Genomic DNA, 18,316 nt, shown 5'->3' with positions numbered 1-18,316 from the left:
ACACAAAATCCTGTCTGGGGTGGTGCTGGCACCTCCCCTGGCAGGAAACCCTTTGTCCAAACCTCCCAAGCTGGAAGGACTCCCAGCAGCAGGAGGGCAGACTTGTGTCTGTGGTGGCAACTTCCATTTTGTGATGCTGAGGCTCTGTTTAACTTTACCCGGGTTTCAGGTTAGGTACATGTCGTGTCCCTCTAGAAGGGTGGAATGCTACCCCCGTCGCCAGAACTTGCGAGGGGGTAGTATTCCAAATTGTATGACACCTTACTTGACATGTTTTGATAAAGCCAAACCAAAGTTAGCATTTGACCACGAGGTACATAATGCACTTAAGAGTATATGGTATGGCAATATCATGAAACAGCTAAAGGACGTTGTTCCGAAAGCTGCAGACAGGCTCAGCTCATGCCAGAGCACCATCTCACATGAAACCAAGCACTCTGCCTCCAGGATTGTTGAGGCCTGCTATAGGAGTGGCTGATAGGTTACCATGTGTCCATTTATGTTTAGATATATGGATACTATATCTAAGTAAGAGGTGATTACACCAACTTACCCCAGCTGAGTGATCAGCCAGTTGTGTCAAATAGTGAGGCCAGGCCAGGGGTGGCATAATACATGCTGCAGCCCCTGGTAGGCCTTGGATACACCTATGCCCTGGGTACCTGGGGTACACTGTTACAGGGTCCAATATGGTTTACCAGTTCCAATTGGTAATGCGCCTAGTGTGCATTGGCATTAGTTTAGGGAGAGAGCAGCAGGGCTGTGGGTCTGATTAGCAGGCCCACAGCCACACTGTCATAAAACCAGTGAAGCAAAAGCAAAACTTTGGGGTGACCATAGGATAGCAGACCCTACTCTCCTACAGCAGCAACACACTTTGAAGCCATAAGAACTCAGATTCATGTGGTGGGTGAGGCTCCACATTTTGGGTTTACATGAAATCCCAACAATCCTAACTGTAATAATCTTGCAATTGATTCACTTGCAAACAATCAAACGGAAAGTGGGACCCGATATAGATGTCTTTAAAAACCTCAAAATTTAAAAAAAGTTTTGAATATTTTTGGGAGGTACCCTCTCCCACCGTTATCGTCCAGTGGCATGCTTCATCATCGGGTCAGTAAGATTACCTACAACACTTAGAGTTGTTTCTTTAATGTGTTTTAGGGGTTTTGACAAGGACAACAAGCATTTGCAATGCAATAGGTCACGCATTATTAAAGTTTGAGCTATTGCTGTTGCAATATTTAGCAATGCCAATAGCTCAAACTTTAATAATGCGAAACCTATTGCATTGCAAATGCTTGTTTTCTTTTGCGTCTCTCAACCCGGTATGCACACGGGGGTTTTCGTGCTCTTCTTTGATGGCTTGTGGTGCATTTGCATCCCATTGTTTTCCGCTCTTTTCAGAGCTTCGTGGTCTGGTGTTGGCTGCGCTGGCATTGCTGTCCCCACTGTCTCGTCACCTTGTTGACGGCTAAGTTCTTTCTGGAACGTGGTGGGGTTCGGTCGCAGACCCGCCTCCTCTATGGTTATGGCTTTGGTATCTATTCTAAGTTAAGGAATCTGCGGCTAGATGTCTCTATTAGATGGACGAGTTACTTACCTTCGGTAACGATGTATCTGGTAGAGACACAGTGTAGCCGCAGATTCCTTAACGCCCGCCCATCCTCCCCGTTCTGCGAGGAGCTTTTCAGGTTGGGTTTCCCGCATTCGCCTCCCTCCGGGTGGCTTTGTCTTCCTGCGGGGTGACATTTTCACTTGACACCTAGATGGGATACTTCATTCTGCTTTGTTTGCTCTGCGCCACCCATTCTCGTGATTGGGTGGTATGCTCATGTGTCCTTTTACATACCTACGCCCTGGGTCGTTCAGTGTGAGGTCTGCTCATGTTCACCCCCCCCCTCTTTTCTCAATTGGCCTTGGGGTCTCTTACCTCCCCTGCAGTCCATTGGTTTGAAGTCGATTGGCTCTGCCTCAGTCTATAACTCTCTTACAGGGGATACGACGTCCCTTTCTGGTACTAACTTGTGGTGGATTGTCACTGCTCCTATGTTCCGGACTTGTTGCCCTTCACAGTTCTATATTATGGTTGCAGGCTTTCTGTTGTCTGTCATGATGTTTTTTCACATCTTTTTCTGCCTCTGGGGAGGGCTTAGCCTCCGCCTTTGTGGGGTTGCTTCTCAGAGCGATGCTCTGCTCTTTTCCTTCCCTATTTTTCAGTATACAGTGCCTGGCACTGTACTTTATGGTGCTGTTTTTCACCATTCACTTTCTTTTCTTTTTCATCTTTTTCACACATACTCTCACAGTTTTTGCTGGTGGCTCCACGTAGTGGCGCAGAAAAGTTTCTCCGACAAAAACTGATGTCAGTGCGCCGGGAGGGACTTGTATGGCTCCACTGACGTGACCTCTTTGGACGACGTCACGGGGGGAGCCGTACGATAGCGCACATAGGTGCTGGTGCGGAAAGTTTTCTGCATCCAGTCTGACGCCTGGGGATATTCTAAGTTAAGGAATCTGCGGCTAGACTGTGTCTCTACCAGATACATCATTACCGAAGGTAAGTAACTCGTCCGTATGGTTCCTATGCAGCAAAACTAGAATTACAATATTTCCTTAGAAGGGGACTGCCTCTTTAGAAAACAAATATGAAAATTGAAAAGGAAAATGTTCAATAGCAACATAGTCTTTGTAGACTGATTGTCTGCTTTCACTTACCTGGGTTTTTGTGTTTAACTTTTCTTCCTCTATCGGCTGAATAAGGGCAGAATCTGCCATAGTGAGTGCTCCAAAAATGTCTTGACTGCTGGTGCTATCTTTCTCTGTAGCAATGTGTTTGATATGTTGTGGGGATACTGCAGCTAGGTAGTGATTGGATTTGTGTTGGGTTTCTTATTTTTACACTGTACCATGCATTAACGTTTTTTTTTGTATTTAGATTTAAAGACCACCCTACACTAAATGATAGGTATCTGCTGCTGCATCTTCTGGGAAGAGGAGGCTTTAGCGAGGTTTATAAGGTAAGGATGACCAGGAAGTGTCACATTTCACACCCAGAGTTGTTAATTTTGTTTGCCTTTTGTTAACTCCTTTTTCACCTTAAAGCAATTGTTGAACAATCTGTTTTGTTTCAGCTTTTCCTTTTCTTGAATTAATATCTCAAACAATTTTAACCAAAGTAAGCAGTCTTGAATAATTGTGTTGTAGAGAAACTATCCTTGGTCCACTGGTTGTGTATGGATTTGTCTTAATGTTGGAAACTGTATTATCCGTTTGTTGTGCAAAGAAGCGGTCAAAAACCCATTTTGTACCCCTGCAATGCTACAGTTCAGCGCAACATTCAGTTTTTCAGTTTTTCTTTAAGTCTCCTTTGTGTAAAAAGACATTGTCTTTTAGTTTCGTTAATTGCCATTAAACACAAGTCTATATTTTGATGGCATGTCTGACCTTATATAAATACAAACTTCAGTTACAATCTGAACAAGCATTGGCATTGCCAATAGGTCTCGCTTTTGGGACCTTATAAGCATTTAATTATGCAGCACTATCATTGGTGCAACATCAACTGTTGCATGGCTAAACACTTATAAAAGTTCCAAAGGCGAGACCTATTGGCTATGCCAATGCTTGTTCTTTTTGACGCAGCTAGCAAGCACCTCCACTAGGTGGTGCCAAATACTGTGTTTTCTCTTGCGCCAGAGTACATGCCTTCCCAATTCCGAGCAGCTCGTTTGAGCAGACATCATAGAGAAGATCCCCCCCCCAAAAATCATTGGCTCCCGGCCTCAAACGCTTCAGACCTATCTGAGGCCAGACTAACCTTTCTGGGCTCCGTCTGGTCGGGTGAGGGGTGGCGGGGGCATAGAATACCCTTTACAGCAAGAGGCAACGCTGTGAATCTTAAGAAAAACCGCTGGAAGCACCCCAGCCTTACATTGATATAATGGATACTTGTAGGTTAGATGAAAGCACCCTGGTGTAGTTTACATCGAGAATGACGTTGGTCATATGACTTCACTCACAGCTACCAGGTATGAGTCGCCCAGTGCGCAACTAAAATGCTTATGCTGGCATGAAATATTTAAAATCCAGATCAAATAGGATTATTGTTCACAAATGAATGTCTTGTCACCTCATGACTGGTCGAGTCAGAGGGGAGAGAAGGACCTTGGAGCTCTGGAGGGGCACAGGGCCCTGGAACACAGGGTCTACTGTGGGAATGAGGGACAGTAGAGGTGAGGAGCACTCCGGGCCCTGGGGGCAGGGGGGCTCTCGGAGCACTGATAAAGGAGCGAGAAGTTGCACCACGAAAGATTTGTACATGGCTCTGCCCACGTTGTGGCGCTGTCAGAGGTTTGAGCCTGCGGGCTCCTTGCAGCGGGAGCGACAGCTCTGCTGTCGGAGGATTATTAAGCCTGTAAATTCTGTAAAGCAGCGGCCATTGCTCTGCTGTCAGATTGTGCCTGTAGGTTCTGTGAAAAGCATATCCGCAGGCGTAGTTCACATTGTCACTTGTACCAGTCCTGCAGGAAGGCACTACGGTAGATAAATTACATTTACCCAGAATTCCGTTGCTGAGCAGGCCAGTTTTCACTTCAGCTCTGCTTGAGCCTGTAACATCTACATGCACGAGGCACAGATCTGCTGTCTGAAACACGAGCCTTTACTGCGTAGCCAGACGCGCTGATCTGCTGAATGAGGCTGGAGCCTGTAAGATCTGTGCAGACAGCGGTGCATCTCTGGGGTCCGAGGATCGAACCTGACAGGTATGTGCGGATGAGTAACAGCTCTGCTGTCTCAAACTTGAGCCTGTAAGATCTATGTAGCCTGGGGCACAGCTTTGCTGTCTGATGACAGAGTCAGATATTTGTCATGTCGGCCTCATGACATGAAAAATACAAAAAGCGCAGTGTTTCAGAGGTTTTGCATACTTGCTGTACGTACACTGAACACAGAGTAAACTGAAGCCAGGCAAACATTTAAAAGACTCAGACTATGGAAGGGAACCCGAGTAGGGTTTTTACAAGTAGAAAGTTGAGTGTCCAGTTCTCTTATCCGACTTTAGGATATCCACGAGGGAGAAGAATGAAAGAACTGGATTTTAAAATAAGCAGAAGTATTTTTCTTTAGACTCTTTTGTTCAAGAGGGTAGTTTCTGCCTAAATTGTGCTCAGGCGGGTAGTTTTCGCGGTACCTCAATTTGCTTGTCCTTGTCTGTTCAACTATATTTGAACGGCTAATTGTAAACTCATTTCCAACACCACCAAATAATTGACTTTGCAAATACAAGGGCAAAGGTTAAATCTTCAAGCTTCCGCAGAGGCCCAAGTCCTAAATAAACAAGAAGGGCTGGGCCAGAAGGGAGGGGGGAATGCCAGCAACAGAGGAGCCCGAGCCCGCGAAAGTGAAAGTGATCGTGATTACGATCGCTACGGAGGAAAGACACATGGCGCTCCGCGCGTGCACGTTCATGTGCACTGTAGCTTTAGGCCACGGCAGCACTTTGAAAAGCCCAGTTATAAAATGTCTCTTCGAGCCTTTGGCTCGCGAGCCCTAAAAATGTGGGTCCATAAAAGCAGTCAAAATTATCAAGGGTGATACATGCACACCGAATGTTCAAAAAGTACAGGGTAAGTTCAATAGATTGAAAAGTTCTGCGTACAGATCGGGTATCGCTCACTGGTCCACAAGCGTCCTAATGTATTGTGAAAGCATCCCCCTAGGGGAGACGTCCCCTCAGTGCACAGCTTTATTCTCCAGATGAGTGGGTTAATCCCATTTAAAACACTTTTAAACCATATGTATTCTGTCAATTGAATTTATTCTTTTTCTTCATAAATTCTTTTGTCAATATTAAACAAGTGAACTTCATGTTAGTTCAACAAAACAGAAATTTTGCATTGGTTTGCATGAAAGTTGGGGTCTCAATTGGTCAATCCCAATGCATTTCGGGCTCAATGGGCCCTTTGTCAGGGAAAATGTTCAGGATCTATGAGAGTGAAGCACGAAAAATAGCTGGGTTACCATCACTGGGTTAACCAGATATGTGTTTATAGAAATAAGGGAGATAGTGCAAAGCCTCATACATGCACATGACAACTAGCTTTATCCAACTGGACCACAAGTGTGATGCAAATGGTAAAATAGAGTGAAGGGAAAGTTATCCCGTAATGGTGTGTTAAAGCGAAGAGTGCATGTTACAATAAATGTAATGGTAGTGACAACTCAACATGCTGTTAGGCTTGATGGTGTGTCCCGTGGGGGCGAATAAGACCCAAGCGGTCTGCAATATAATAACACAAGTAGAAGACTAATAACTTTTGACAAAAAAGTCCCCGTGCTGGAGGCGGGCAGGGAAATAAAGTGTAGTGGAGCGCGAGTACAATTAAAATATGCAGCGGAGAGAAAACATGCTGCGTGCATGAGACCCTGTTAACGGTAGTGTGGGTAAAGGCAAGAGATGAAAGGCGCCGTTCTTAAGAGTGCGCAATATGCGTATTTAGACCCTGAGCGGTTTGCGGTGCCACATGCAGGTTAAAGTTAACGGTGAAAAATAATAGAGTGAAACGCGAGTACATTTGAATAGTGTTGGTGAAACATGCAGCGAGAAAACAAGTGTGCTGTGTGCTGGACAGCTTATTGACGCTGGTATAATAAACTTGGAAGAATTGAATAGATATTCAAAAGAGAACTTTCTGTTTCCTAATATCTCCACAACAAAAATTTTACCTTCAGAGGTAGAAGGAAATTACTATTGTTTTCTTGGTCCCTGGGAGGTAAACCGATAGTCAGTGAATGAATGTTTATTTGGGTCGGATATTTTCATACAACCTCCAAAGGCAGATTCCCATATTGGGGCACTACAGAGATTCTACTTCTCCACTGGAAACAGGTACCTTGCTGGAGGTTTAAAGTATGAAAATTCCACCCATTTTGTCTTACAGCTTGGAATATACACAAATTAAATCCTGGTGACCAATAAAGGTAAAAGAAGGGACTATTCTACAACAAATGCTAAAAGTTAACTAATCAGTCCCGCAGAAGCCATACATCTCAAGCTTTCCATAACAAGTTCATACGCTCAAGCTATTTCCAATATTATTCGGTGGGTCTATAACCTTGTTCACGCAACTCCACGCTCTTTAAGACATATTTTAAATCGAGAGCTTTGGAGAAGACTCGGCACTATACAATTTTTAGGAATCTTAAAATAGCTCTTGAGGTATCTCAATGCACTGTCGCGATTTTGAAGATTTGGTCCCCAGACCATTTTAAGCACTTTTTAAAACATATAACGCCAAGAATACGTTTCACACTAGATAGGGAGCATTGTTTCCAATTAAGGCACTTTAGAAAGTTTGCAGACACAACAGTATATAAAACTCCCGAACATTATATACAATTCCAACTAGAACACAGAGTAAGGCGGTGTATTTTACTTTTACGACTAGGAATTCTTCCCTTAAAACTTTACTCCTCCAGATGGAAGTGCCCTAAACACTCTTCAAGGATTTGCGACCTGTGTAACGGAGGAGTACAAGATCTTTACCACGCACTTTTTGTCTGCCCAAATCAGAGCTTGGTAGGCATGACAACGTTTTATAAATACAATACGTTTTAAATATAACGTCATTTTAACTCAAGTCCTAATTACACTACGCAAATCCTCTCCTAATGAATTTGTTTGCCACAATCTGTTTAAGTTTAAGAGTTTTAGTTTCTTAGATTTGTACTAAAAGCATGGAGCTTGGTTAGTTAAAAGAAAAAAAAAAGTATATACATTTATTCACAAATCTTAACCCATTATGTTTATATGAGTTTTAATGCAATTTTAAAAGTTTATATACAATTATCTTATATGATGTATTTGTTGACCTCAGTTGAGATCTGAATCAAATAAAATTTTGAATTTGAAATGGGATTACTCCACTCATCTGGAGAATAAAACTGTGCACTGAGGGGACGTCTCCCCTAGGGGGATGCTTTCACGTTCCATAAAAGCAGAATCACAAAGCTGGTCATAAAGCAAACTGCTAGAGCATAGTACTTGGATCTGAACTCAGATGCTTGCAATTATTAGAAGCCATTATAATCACCATCATCTGAGTCAGAGGACTTCTGAGTACTTATTTAGCTATGTTGGCTATCTCACCCTAGTGGTATCTGGCTGGGTTTGTCCTTTCTAGACATACAAAAATCAAATTTTAGAAAGCGTCAATGATTGCAGCCCTCACCTTGCACTTGCACTTAATATCAGTGGCATGAACTACTCCTGTGACCATGAAGTGGAAGCTTGGTTACAGGCGAGATCATGTTTGAGAGTAAGAAAGTAGAGGGTATGAGCTAGAAGAGCCAGAGATGCAATGTAAAGGAACCTGGAGAAAGGCAGAAGCACAAGAAGAGATTAGAGGCAAGAAGGATGGATAAGGGGCATAACAAAAAACAGATAAGTGAAATATATTGTTAAAGTAGAAGGGTAATCCGGACAGGTGGAATGGGAATTTTCCAAAATGAGGGGAGGGCAGAGAAAAAGGCACTGAGAAGATTAATCTTAAAAGGAGCAGGGACCGAACGAGAGAGCCCTGAAGTGTTGGCAACTTTCACTTAAAGGTGTCAGACTGTCAGGCTCCTTAGCAGACAAGACAGAGGTGACAGCTTTTAGAGTCTAATCTCCCCGACCAGCTGACAGAGCAGGATTCTTGCACACAAAAGTATGAGAAGCAAGTACTGATGGGCATTGTGAAGTGCTAGCACTCTTAACAATGGAATGACGGGTTGCTTGTGTGTCATACAAGAAGGTGGCGCAGATTGGATGTTTCAGCAGCTTGAGCTGGTGAACAGTGTGTAGAGGTAACACTGCAGGGCTGTTTGAGGAATCTCCATAGGTGGGGCATTTGTGAAACTGGCATTTTTTGGCAGTGTGAGCAGCTGGCACTGGTAAGCCATGTGAGGAGATCAAACTTTGGGGTCCTCAAATATATACTGTATCAAAAGGGGATGTGGGAGCAACTAGCCTTTTCACTTGTGCGCCACTTGTCTATATTCTTTTGGATGAGTTCCAGCTTTTGATGTTCTTGCTAAACATATAACCTAGATCAGTGATATTGAAAGATATATAGGCAATAAGTGTCATCAGTGAGAATCTACAAGATCTGTGATGAGCACTATTTATGTGTGTAGCATGTGGGGCTCTGTAACTACACATGCTTAGTATAGTCCTCCATCTAGTGTTTGTCTTGGATTTGTGCAAGTTGTTTTTCTTCGAAGAAGTCTTTCGAGTCACGAGGTAGAGTGACTCCTCCTTTTGGAGATAATGCTCTTAGGCATTGACTCCATTGTTAGTTTGTTTTCTTTCCGCCGTCTGGTTCGGACGTGTGTGCCTGCACTCCTCCGGGTCAAGACCGTTAGTGTTTTTTCAGGTCGTACTCCACACTCACCCTTGTCAGTATTGTTTTTGATCGCTTACTCCATCTTATTTATCAAAGTATACAAAACTTTATCGCCAGTTGAATCTGCACTCTGTACCCGCGGCCCTCAAGGGCCTCACCCTTTGGGGCCTACATTTCGATCTGCCCCATGTTCACCAGAGAACGCCAAGCTGGTGATGGAACAGACTCCTTTCTGTTTCTGCCCAAGTTGCCTGGTCAAATACTCCTGGACTGATCTCCATAAGGTCTGTGCTTGTCACCGGAACACAGGGAGGAGGATTGCGAGGCCTGACGCTCTTTCCGTTAGAAGAAGACTGAGACGTCAGGCATGTCGGAGAGGAATACAGCACAGGGATATCCAAGACACTCCTAACATCTTCGGCCATCGAAATGTTGAGAAAGAACTCCCAGAGGCCTCCGTGGCAGAGTAAGAAGCGTACTTCATTAAGGGCAGCTCCGACTCCGATATCGACTTAGAGATGAAAGAAGTTCCACTGACTCAATGGACGTTGGTACCTTCAGGCCATGGTCGACACCAAAAGACTGATTTGGATGCCAGCCCTCAGTGCTGAAACAGCAGCCGAAGACATCAACTACCTCGGTGCCCAGTTGACCTTCGGTGCAAGCTCCATCTGCATCACTGACTACATCGGCGTCAAAACAAAAACTCACTTAGGCTCTGAAACCTTCCAAACCGGCTCCGAAATCTGACCCTGGCAAGCACGCAGGGCCTTTTCGCCATACAGTGCAGGAAAACAGGTTGCACGCCAAAAGCTGATCCATATCTATCCTAATACTGGGCCCATTCTTGCCAAAGTGTCAGTTTGGCTCCACCGCCATCAAAACACCAACTCTCTTTCGGAAAAGCTGTCAATCTACCGGTGCCAGCCAAGAGGAAGAAGTCCAAAAAGGCCACCAGTCCTTTACTGCCTCCTCCACCATCTCCACCACCCCTGCCCTTCCTTCCACCACCTCCACCAGATTCACCATTTCCGCCACACACTCTGTAAGATCCCTTGGACAATACACCTCAAGGGTCCCCACACTCTTTCATATGTGGACATCGGGCAAGGGATGACACGTTCGGTATAACACCACTGCCTACTAACCCATGGACCGTGTATGATATTGACCCCTCAAGATGACACTGATCCTGACTTATACCCTGCTCGGCCATCTCCTCCTGATGATTCCACCTCACACCAGGAACTCATTGGTAGTGCTGCTACATGTGATGAGCTCCAGTTACACAAGGAACCGCTTGAGGATATTCTTTTTTAGACACTATCTACCACACAGAGGGCATCCTATGCTTAAGGATATGCTACGTCATGTGGAGGATATTTTTAAAGACGCTGCAAGAGCTAGAATCATCTGAAAGAAACACGTTAGTTAGATTCCTCACCTTAGAATATCCCCAGGCGTCAGGCTGGATCCGGAAAGATTTTTCGTCGGCGTCGTGCGCCGGAATGACGTCGTCGGAGTACTTAGACGCCGCGCTCGCGCGCTGACGTCAGTTCTTCTTTTTTCCGCGCCAGACAGCGCCGATCCGGGAAGAGCTTACCCCTTTAGTCACTTTTTGACTAAAACTTTTTGGACTCTTTTGTCTACTCGATTTGAACTGGTGCCGGTAGGATGCCCACGTTTAAAGCCTCTGACTCCTGTCATCGACTGATGTCGGTGACGGACCACCACCGCCGGTGCCTTGCATCGACTGCCAGGCCTTGACCTCGAAGGCTAGGCGGGAGCGGTCCCATAAGCTTCTCGAGCTCCAACACATGGCTCCGCGCCGTTCACTGTCCCGGTCCAGGAGGAGGTCGAAGGACCGGTCGCGGAGCCGCAGCCACCACCACCGCTTGTCAGGGTCGAAGTCTTCGGGTAAGTCGAAGCATGCTAAGAAGTCCAAGAGGCGACATCGCTCTTCGGACTCCCCTCGCCGGTCGCGCGACTCGGTCGAGGGTCCGGGTGGTCCCACCCCCGCGGCTCCGTCGGAGCCGCAGGAGCCGCGTCTGTCCCCATACCCACCGGTGTCTGGGACTGACTCGACTCCGGGGGAGATCAGTGCCTTCCTCTCGGCCATTAGGGGACTGGCTCCGCCGTCGACTCCTGCCGGCACGCCTTCGGGCCCCCGCAGGCTCGACTGGGCGACCTAGCGAGCCGGCGGCTCCGGCCCCGGCGCCGTCGTCGACTTCGGTCCTGACGCCGCAGGTCCCCGTGGGATCCAGACCTGGATCTGTCGGTGCCGGTCGGCCTCACGACGCCTCCTCCGCCGGCGCCGACACCGGTTCCACCTCCGGCGCCGTCTCTGGACGACGCCGTTCCCCCGGTTCAGCCCCGGTCCGGGCCCGGCGCCATCCGGCGCCGACGCCGATGGATGACCATTTCATCTACCGTCCGGCTCCGATTATTCCCCCTGTTTATCAGGAATCGGATGACAGGGGCGAATAGGAGGGGTCTGAGGACCCTCTGGCCATGCAGGCCAAATTATCTCAGGACTGGGCAGATGAGCTGGGGGATGCCAGTGGTCTGGACACCTCCCCGGACACTGGTTTCATCTCTCCTCCGACTGTGGCTTCGGAGAAAGGTGCTGCATTTTCAGTGGTGCTGCGCAAGGCAGCCGAAGCCCTTGGGCTGAAGCTGCCTGCTGTGGCCGTGAGGACTAACCTCTTCACTGAAGTGCTTCAACCGTCAGCAAGCTCCTCGGAGCCTCTGCTGCAGTTCAATGAGGCACTAGTGGACGTTCTGAAGGGCGCCTGGTCCAAGCCCTCCACAATACCTCCTGTGGATCGGAACGTGGCGCGGCGCCACCGCCCTGCTCCGGGCGACCCCAGTTTTCTGTCCCAACACCCCACGCCCGAGAGCCTGGTTATCCAGGCCTCTACTTCCCAATCCTCCTTCCCGTCCGCTCCCCCGGATCGGGAATCCAAGAGGCTAGAGCAGTTCGATAACAAGCTGTTCTCTTCCCTTAGTTTGGGACTGCGGTCCTTGAACACCGCTTGCCTCTTGGACCGTTATTCCCACTCTGTGGGATACGGAAGGGACGTGCTGCCCCAGTGTCCGGAGGAGGCCCGGACACGGCTCGCCCAGGCTCTTGCCGACGGGTGGCATGCAGCACGACATGCTATTCGATGTGGACTAGACACTACGGACTCGCTGGGTAGGGCGATGTCAACCACGGTGGCACTCCGCCGCCACGCCTGGCTGCGGTCCACGTCTTTCTCAGGGGATGTCCAGAGCACCCTCATGGATATGCCCTTTGATTGGGCTACGGCCAAGTCCATGGGCCTCTCGGGCCGCGACCGCAAACTTCCGCCTTTCGTCCCTCTAATGGGAAAGGAATGGGCGCCCCCTCATGTCCGCCTAGCCACTGGCCGCAGATCCCACCTGCACGTGGTCTCGGACGTGGATTCTGCCGAGGCGGTACGGGGGGGTCAACGTGCCGGTCAGTCCACATCCACCCCGGCAGCATCCGCCTCAAAGCCCTCCTAATCTGTGCTTTCAGGCCCATTCCACGCCAGTGGGAGGCAGAGTTCGCCATCACCTGCTCAACTGGCGTTCCATCACGTCGGACAGGTGGGTGCTGCAAATCGTCCGAAGGGGCTACTCCCTCCCCTTCAAGACGACCCCTCCAGCCATGCCACCGCAGTGCCACCGCATGTCGGGGGATCACTTGAATCTTCTACGGGAGGAAGTTGCAGCCCTCTTGGCCAAGGGGGCCGTCGAGCGCGTTCCTGGTCCAGAAGTAGGTCGTGGTTGCTATTCCCACTACTTTCTGGTTCCCAAGAAGGGCAAAGGGGGCCTACGCCCTATCTTGGACCTCAGGAGCGTCAACGCCTTCCTACGGAAGGAGAGGTTCAAGATGCTTACCCTAGCTCAGGTTCTGGCTGCCCTGTATCCAGGAGACTGGATGGTAGCGTTGGACTTGCAGGACGCTTATTTTAACATTCCCGTCCTGCCGGGCCACCAGCGTTACCTGCGGTTCACGGTGGGTCAGGAGCATTTACAGTTCACGGTGCTCCCCTTCGGCCTCACCAGTACCCCTCGGGTGTTCACGAAAGTGATGGCGGTGGTCGTAGCTCATTCTGCGCAGATCAGGGGTGCCAGTCTTCCCCTATCTCGATGACTGGCTGTTGAAGGCGGGCTCGCCCCAGCAGGTTGTCTCCCACCTCCAGACTACGGCCGACCTCCTGCATTTGCTGGGGTTCTCCATCAACGTGCTGAAGTCGCATCTGAGTCCTTCCCAGAAGCTCCTTTTCATGTGGCGGTTCTGGACTCGCCGCAGTTCCGGGCTTAGCCTCCGGAGCAGCGGGTCCGGGATATTCAGGCTCTGATTCCCATCTTTCAGCCTCTATCCCGGGTTTCGGTCAGGTTGGTGCTGCGGCGTCTGGGTCTGATGGCCCCTGCATCCTGTTAGTGCATCACGCCAGGTGGTGAATGCGGGCTCTGCAGTGGGACCTGAAGTTTCAGTGGGCCCAGCATCGGGGCAACCTGTCCGACCATGTCTTGATCTCGGAGGGCACTGCAAAACAGTTGCAGTGGTGGCTCACGAACCTCGATTGGGTCAGTGGCAGATCCCTCTCCCTACCCCACCCGGAGCACGTAGTGGTGACGGATGCGTCCCTCCTGGGATGGGGGGGCCACATGGGGGAGGCGGAGATCAGAGGACTCTGGTCTCCGGCGGAGTCTCGGCTCCATATCAACCCTTTGGACCTGAGAGCGATCCGACTTGCACTGAAGGCATTCCTTCCCGTTGTCTGGGGAAGTGTGGTGCAGGTGTTCACGGACAACACCACTGCCATGTGGTATTGCAACAATCATGGCGGGGTGGGGTCGTGGACCCTTTGTCAGGAGGCTCTGCACCTCTGTACATGGCTGGAACATCAGGGCATCACCCTGGTGGTTCAACATCTGGCGGGCTCTCTGAACGCCAGAGCAGACGAACTCAGCCGCCGGTGCATGATGGATCACGAATGGCGTCTCAACTCGGACGGGCGCAAGGCCTCTTTCGGCAGTGGGGAGAGCCTTGGTTAGATCTATTCGCCACCGAAGAGAACGCGCAATGTCAGCAGTTCTGCGAGTTGGAGTTTCCAAGGCGGCACTCGCTCGGGGACGCTTTTCGTCGCGAGTGGAGTTGCGGTCTGTTGTACGCCTTTCCGCCTATACCACTTCTTCAGCACTCTGGGTAGATCAGGCGCAACCGGGCCCAAGTCATCTTGGGGACTGTATACTTTTAAAAAGAATTATTTGCCAATTTTAAAACATAGAGAAAGATTGCACTGTTTATGTACTGACCTGTGTTGTATTGAACGTGTCGCAATTGTGTAAACACCTGCCCCGGTCCAACCCGGCTTGTGCCGTTGTGTGGAGGGCAGGGCTAACCCCAACAGCAATTACTTCCAGTCGAAGGAGGCGGGACTTCCTCCCCGGGACTCCTCATTAGAACGATGTGCACACGTACGCGCAGCCCAGAGCCCCAGACCCCTGGTCCTAGCGAGAGGATCATATTCACAGCAGACGAGATACGCAAGTTAGAAAGACCATGCCACGCTCTATGCAAATACACCATACGCGCTGATAGCAGAGAACTGAGGTGCAAACAATGCAATTAACCCTAACACCCCAGCCAAACAAGAACACAGAAGGGAAGATACACTTAGCACTACTGAATTGTAGATCGCTAGCAAAACACAAATTTGAAATTCAGGACTTGAGAGAACGCGATCTGAATGCCCTTCTCCTAACTGAAACATGGTTACATGAAAGCTCTACACCGGATATCCTGGATGCCATTCCGAGGGAATATTTACTAGCACGAGAAGATCGAGTCGGTCAAAGAGGGGAGGTATCGCTATTATTTACAAATCTACATTGAAATGCATAATTAACAAGGCAGACATTAAGAACTGTGAGGCTCTTTTTTTCTCTTTAGCAGCCACAGAAGATTACACCACCTCAGGTTTTTTGATATATCGGCCACCAGGACCACTAATACAATTTAGAACGAGCCTAGAAGAGGAGTAAATACATCCAGCCCTTCGTCATAAGAACCTAATAGTTTTAGGAGACTTAAATATTCACTTTGATAATGAGCTAGATCAAGAGGCTAAGGCAATACGAGGTGATCTACAAATGCATAATCTAGTATTAAAAGGAGAGAAACCTACGCACCAAGGGGGACATACCCTAGATCCTATTTTCTCAAATATCACCGATATAGAGGTAGACACTCCATGGCCAATTCCATGGTCAGACCACCACCTGATCCAGTTCACGATACCCTCCCAGAGAGAGAGAGCAAAACCACAGATTGAGGAAATAACAACTAGGAAATGGAATAATTTTAACTCCACCTCCTTTACCAATGAGCTAAAAGGAATTAGACCTACGCTTGATTTAGATATCAATATAGCTAATAGTCAAATTTATACATGGATTACTCATGCATTGGATAGGACAGCACCTTGGAGCATTAGGACGCCTAGGAGACATAAGGAAACGGCCCCTTGGTTCAATATGGAACTAAAAGCAGCCAAAAAATCCTGTAAAAGGTTGGAGAGAATATGGAGGAGGGATTATGGCAACAAGGCTAAAGAAACATACAGAAAGGAATTAAAACAATATCACTCACTAATGAAAAAACAAAGATGTGCGTTCTATACAGAGAGAATTGAGGGGGCTAAGAATTCGCCCAAAGAAATGTTTGCCATATTAAAATCTCTTAGGACTCGCGAAGAGGTGGACGATTCGAACCCATCTGCGGATAGTTGCAACAGGATAGCGGAATTCTTCGCAAACAAGGTGAACAAAATCTATGGCACATTCCCGATAGAGGCTACAAGGCCTAGGGCCTGTCACTGAAAGCCAGATCATTTTTTCAGGAACAATGTTAGAGGCTTTTAAGACCCCAGAATTAGAGGAGCTCACAGCCATAGCTAAGAATATCTAATCTGGCTCACCGCTAGACCCAGCCCGACCAGACATAATAATGGAAGGCGCCAAAGAAATCATGCCGTATATATCAGAGCTCATCTCCAGATTATTCGTAAGCGGTACGGTCCCGGCCAAATGGAAACAAGCCATTGTTAAACCTCTAAAAAAGATAGCATCAATCGACTCAATGACACTAGAAAATCTACGCCCCATATCTTTACTACCTTTTTTTGCGAAAATTGCGGAGAAGGTTGTAAATAAACAACTGGTAGAACATATAGACAGAAATAATAAACTCCATCCATCACAGTCGGGCTTTAGAAAGGCACACTCCACGGAATCAGCACTACTGATGGCATCAGAAACCTTAAGAATGTATGCATTTAACGGACAAACAGCGGCACTGATTCTCCTTGACCTCAGTGCGGCGTTTGTCACCGTCTCTCACAAACTCCTCCTGGGTAGACTAGAGAGGTGTGGGGTGAGACATCAGGCACTACACTGGTTGACATCATTCCTCTCCGCACGTGGTTTCAAAGTCGCACAAAAAGACCATACCTCGGAGAGCACTCCCATTACTCCAAGGAGTCCCGCAGGGCTCAACTTTAAGTCCCACCTTATTTAATATCTATGTGGGACCTTTAGCAGAGTGTGTGGAGAAGCACAAGGTATCAATTGTGTCATACGCAGACGATACACAACTTGTCGTGATGCTATCCCAAATTAACAAGGACCTGGCTGCAGCATAATTCTAAAGGAAGTGGCCCTATGGATGTCAAACAATTGCCTCAAACTTAATGGCAACAAAACAGAGGTGCTAATAGTGGCAGCCTGGTGGCCAGACTGTTTGGGTCTGATACCCTCCCCTAAATCAGAAGTTAAAAATCTGGGGGTTTGGATAGACTCCGAATTAACTTTTGAGAGCCAAATCCGGAAGGTGGCAGGGAAATGCTACGCGGTAATGAAAATCCTGCGAAAGATCTTGGATCTACTTCCTCCTAAAGCAAGAAAAACCATTGTTCACGCAGTTGTAACCTCCCAAATGGACTACGGTAACGTTCTATACATGGGAACAACTAAGAGAGGATTGGAAAAACTTCAGAAAGCGCAAAATGCAGCAGCACGCCTAGTCTTGGGCCTGCCAAGGAGAACCAATACAAAACAAACCCTGACTGCTCTACACTGGCTTCCAGTAGAAAAAAGGATCAAATTCAAAGCTATGTGTCACTGCCACCGCATATTAAGAAGGAAAGGCCCTAGCTACCTCCAACCTCTAATCACAAGGTATACTCCAGGTCGCAGTTTAAGATCACTGGACAAGGACCTAGTGATTGTACCAAGAGTGGTTAGAGCTAAAATGGGGGAGCGATCTTTCAGGTTTAGAGCGGCAAAGTCCTGGAATAATCTTCCATTAGAGCTAAGAAGAGAGACGTGCGAAACAAGATTTCGCAAACTATTAAAAACATGGCTATTCACACAACCTTAGCCATGATAAATATCGTAATCTCGTGAGGACCCATGCTACCTAAGACACCCTCCTTTTCCTTCTAGTGATCTCTTTAGCGCGGGGACACACCGTTGGTGTAACCAGGCGCTTTATAAATGTATAATAATAATAATAATCTTGGTGGCTCCGGATTGGGCACGAAGGTACTGGTATCCCGAGCTACTCAGTCTGTCAATCGATCCCCCGATACGACTGACTCTTCAGGAGGACCTTCTGTTGCAGCAGCAGGGGACGGTCCTCCACCCGAACCTGTCCTGTCTCCACCTTCATGCGTGGAGATTGAGCGGCGACAGTTGATGCCATTTGACTTGCCTCCTGAAGTTGCGATGTGATTCTGGCAGCCAGGCGTCCATCTACTAAAACGTTATACGCCTGTAGGTGGAACAAATTTGTGGCATGGTGCACAGCAAAGGCTGTGGATCCCCTTTCTGCCCCTCTTTCTGAGGTT

General features: G+C 48.0%; 1 protein-coding gene across 7 annotated transcripts in view; it reads left to right on the top strand.

The window, feature by feature from the left end:
- The window catches only part of TLK2 (tousled like kinase 2), a 2,417,851-nt gene that overhangs the window by 1,666,971 nt on the left and 732,564 nt on the right, over window positions 1–18,316 (top strand). For all 7 annotated transcript variants that reach the window (XR_014968435.1, XM_085624076.1, XM_085624079.1 and 4 more), the window contains one exon: window positions 2,942–3,023. Coding sequence is in view for 6 of the 7 variants with exons in the window: in XM_085624076.1 (XP_085480202.1) it covers window positions 2,942–3,023 (82 nt within the window). In the remaining variant the exon portion in view is untranslated. The remainder of the gene's footprint in view (window positions 1–2,941; window positions 3,024–18,316) is intronic.

Source organism: Triturus cristatus, chromosome 1_1, assembly GCF_964204655.1.
Source record: "Triturus cristatus chromosome 1_1, aTriCri1.1, whole genome shotgun sequence".
NCBI lineage: Eukaryota > Metazoa > Chordata > Amphibia > Caudata > Salamandridae > Triturus > Triturus cristatus.
Note: the sequence above shows the minus strand (reverse complement) of the source record. Positions and strands in the feature narration are given on the sequence as shown.